At 37.5% G+C, this 4046-nt stretch overlaps 1 protein-coding gene across 1 annotated transcript in view; it reads right to left on the bottom strand.

The window, feature by feature from the left end:
- SHCBP1L (SHC binding and spindle associated 1 like) overlaps positions 1 to 4046 on the bottom strand; it is a 28133-nt gene that overhangs the window by 10092 nt on the left and 13995 nt on the right. Inside the window, exon 6 of the mRNA XM_011361263.1 lies at positions 3688 to 3793. Coding sequence (XP_011359565.1) covers positions 3688 to 3793 — 106 coding nt within the window. The remainder of the gene's footprint in view (positions 1 to 3687; positions 3794 to 4046) is intronic.

The following is a 4046-nucleotide window of genomic DNA, read 5'->3' as shown; positions in this document are numbered from 1 at the left end:
AGTAGACTATTCAGCCATCAAAAGAAACGATATATGTTCCAATGTGGATGAACCTTGAAAACATTATGCTGAGTAAAAGAAGCCAGATACAAAAGGTCCCATAGTGTATGATTTCATTTATATGAAATACCCGGAATAGGTGAATTTATAGAAACAAAGAAAATTGGTAGTTGTACAGGGCTGGAGGGAAGGTGGAATGAGATTCACAGCTTAATGGATATGGAATTTTGTGTTGAGGTGATGAAAATGTTTGGGCACTAGAGAGAGGTGGTGGTCACACAACACTGTGAATGCATTAAATGTCACTGAACTGTTCACTTTAAAATGGTTAATTTTTTTATGTGGATTTTACCTCAAAAAAAAAAAAAAGGAAAAGAATAAAGATACAAGAAAGAGAAGGAATAACCAAGACCATATTGTCTTTGAGGAGACAGGTGGCAACGAAATCAGTAGTACAGATGGAAGCGAATTTAATTCATCTTGTGTCTGGTATATTTTCAGACACAGTTATCAGATCTTGTAGCATTACAGTTAAAATCTGAGAGTACTGATGATACATTATTGCAATATGAATGGCAAAACAAATAATAGCAGTTGACATTTTTGTGGTAGGCACCTTGCTAAAAGATTTATATAAAATAAATCACTTAAGCTTAACAACTCTACAGGATAGACTTCATTTCTCCCTTTTACAAATCAGGAAATAAGAGAAACTATGTAACTTATTTAATCTCATACAACTATTAAGAAGCAAAACTGAATCAAACTTAGGTTTGTATTATTTCAAAGCCTGTGTTCTTCTCCATCACTATCCTGCCTGCAGACAGAAGAAACAGCATAGAGCCCGTGATGAACAATGGGGATTCTGCTGTTTCTTCAAGATCTGGGAGGAAGACTAATTAATGTTTAACTTTAGTTTAGGCACTGGGAGAAGTACTTATTGTCTTTGCCAGGAATGATTCAGAAGCTGGAGTGCGTCTAAACCCGTCACGATTTGAGAACTTGGGAAGTAAGAGAGGAGGAAAGGACTGATCCTTAATTCGCTGGGCTGGAAGGTTATTTATGACGTCAACTGAATAGAGAATGTAGGAGGACTGTGTACTAAAAGATAAGTTCAAACTTACAATCGTTGTATGTTAGACACCCAGGTAAAACGCTTAGAAGGACAGATAGTAACGTAGGCCAGCAAAGAATAAAAGCAAGGAGGGAAAGAGCAAGGCGAATAAATTTACTGAAAAATCACCATGTGCCAGGCACTGCTAGGTATTTTATACATAACATCTCATTTCATCCTATAAGGTGGCAGCGGTAAACATTTATTAAGTACTTACTATGTACTGGGCATTATTCTAAGCGTATTACAAATATGAGCTCAATATTCACAGCTGTATAAATAAGAAACATAGCATTATCCCCATGTTATAAGTGAGGAAGGTAAATAACATGTTGAAAATCACAAAATTAGTAAATGACGACGCCGGAATCTGAATCCAGGCAGTTTGGCTCCAGAGCCCATGCTCGTAATCCCAGTACACGGTGTTTATCTCTCTTTTTAAAGCACTCTGCGAATAAGGACATTGACGTTCAGAGGTGAGGCAGCTTGCCCAAGATGATACAGTTATTACGCGGTCTCAGAGAAGCTATAGGAACACTGGGCTATCTGACAACAAAGTCCATGTGTTTTCACCATACCACTTGTGACAGTCACTAACAAAGATGGCGGGCTGATAAAACTTTAAGGAGAGAGGACGGAGCAGGAAGAACACTGAGTAAAGAATGTTCAAAGTTGAGAAAACTCTTAAAGGCTATATACATAGCTATGACTACTATCAAATTAAAATATTTTGTCAACCTTAAAGGTAAATCAGAAATCAAAGATCTAAGCAAAGTGGAAGTTCACGATGCTGCCTTCTTAGAGACTTCCTCGCCTTACCCTGGCCACCCAAGTTCACGGATATTCACTTACACAAATGAAGACGGGGCTGCAAAGCACTGGGTAAAATCAAAGACATTTCTCATCACGTAGGAAAATAAAGCCAGAACCAGACTTCAAAAAGATTAATAAAAATGATCAAATAAGGCTAGAGATAAAAGCAAAACCTATACCTTACTTTTTATAAAGATGTTTTAAAAGATGTTTACAAAGATAATTGGTAGAATAATTAATGTTATTGACTAATCTGATCCACTAAGCGATTAAAAGGAAAATTAAATTTTGTTGAAAATAATAAAAATGATAGGAGAGCAAACAAGACAAGTCTTATCCCTCTCCCCTCTCCCTGCCGGCTTGCTTTCAGTGTCTCATCCACACCATACTCTCTTGTCAAACGTGCATTCATTTACTAACTCACCAAAACCACTGGGCACTTACCACGTGCCAAGCATCGTACTAGGTGATGGGATGTGTCGTAAACATATACCCTTTGCTTTCCAGAAGCTCATATTCTTGTAAAAGAGGCAGACGTTCAACAGATAGCCACAATAAGTATTAAATACAGTCATGGTAAGGGAAAGTGCCGGTCAGAGAAAGTGCGGGGTGCTATGTCAGTATCTAGCAGTCTAAGGCATTCTGGAAGGTTGAGAAAGGTTGGAAATGTTTAAATTGAGGCCTGAAGCTTGTGCAGCAGCTCTGTGAAACAATATTGTATACACTCGGAAGTGACGTTAGTGAGGGAGAAATTGGCATATGAAGGTGATGAGGGATATGATTAGGGTAACTCTCAGAAAATGTAATTAGCAGCTGGGTAGATGGTGATACCATTTATTGGAAAAGAGAACTCTAGAATATAAAGAGGTCAGTGAGTAAGAGAATGGACATTTGAGTTGAAGTACTTGTGAGACAGATAATAGAGTGGTGATGAGCAATAGGCAGTTGGACATAGAGGTTTGAAGCTCAGAACAAAAACCGGGCTGTGGGTAAACATTTTAGATTCTCAGTATATATAATCAAAGTCATGTGTGAAGATCAGATAAATCACTTAGGGGTAATACAGCGCAGAAGCAAGGTCAGTACCAAGCACTTAGAGGACAGAAGGAGGAAAAAAAAGCAACTGCAAAGAATGAAAACCAGGCAAGTTCAGTAACAGAAGACAGAAAAAAAAGAATATTTCAGGGGGAAAGCTGTGAAATGCTGAGATCAAGTGAGATGCAAATATTACTCTGACTTAGAACATTTTTCCTCTGGGGCTGGTTAAATTTATAGTCTTCCTTCAGGGTTCATCTGGGTTATCTCTTCCAGCCAGCATTGCCAGAATTCCTAATTCTGACATATGTACCCATCCTATGTGCATCCTGTACATATTCCCATCATAGCATTTATCATTCTGCGTTATAATTGCCTATTTACTTGTCCATATTGCCACCATAATTCAAATGTGTCGAGTATATGAAGAAGCAAGACTGTGGGTCTGGTTCAACACTCTCTCAAATACGGTCTTTCTCATATTTGTCTCCCATCCTTTCCATAGCTATGAGCAGAGTGCCTGACAACAAAGGTTAGTACTCAGCAAATCACTGTTGACATTTATTTATTTAGTACCTAGTATATGCCCAAAACGCTAAGCTGGATATAATGGGGGAAATAAAGCATTCATGAGTCAGACAAGAACTCTACCTTCAAAGAGTTGCTTTTCTGATCATAGGCAGCTAAACTTAAATGAACAAGAAAGAATAAAGCATATTTCTTACCATGTCAGTAGTCATCACTTTGGCTACAATATGTGTTATAGTCTTTCCAAAGTCTCTTTTTCCTTTCCTACGCCTCAGAATTCTTGGAAAGAAAGGTCCATGAACTCTAGAGTTGAAAACATTCATGATTAAATTAACATGAAAAAGATTCAACCTATGCTTACCTAGAAGATAAACACTTGGCACTAAGCATCTTTGAGAAATAGGTTTCACTAATTTTAAGTTTCTTAAACGAGAACAATGAACGATTAAAATATTTTAGACAACCGAGTGTTTAAACCCTTGAACTCTAAAATCTTTTCATTTTAATGGTTTGTACCTGAAATCTGCATGCAACCCACTACGATTAATACCTCAAT

Source organism: Pteropus vampyrus, unplaced genomic scaffold (genome assembly GCF_000151845.1).
Source record: "Pteropus vampyrus isolate Shadow unplaced genomic scaffold, Pvam_2.0 Scaffold65, whole genome shotgun sequence".
In the NCBI taxonomy this organism is placed as follows: Eukaryota; Metazoa; Chordata; class Mammalia; order Chiroptera; family Pteropodidae; genus Pteropus; species Pteropus vampyrus.
This window is presented reverse-complemented; position numbering and strand designations above follow the sequence as displayed.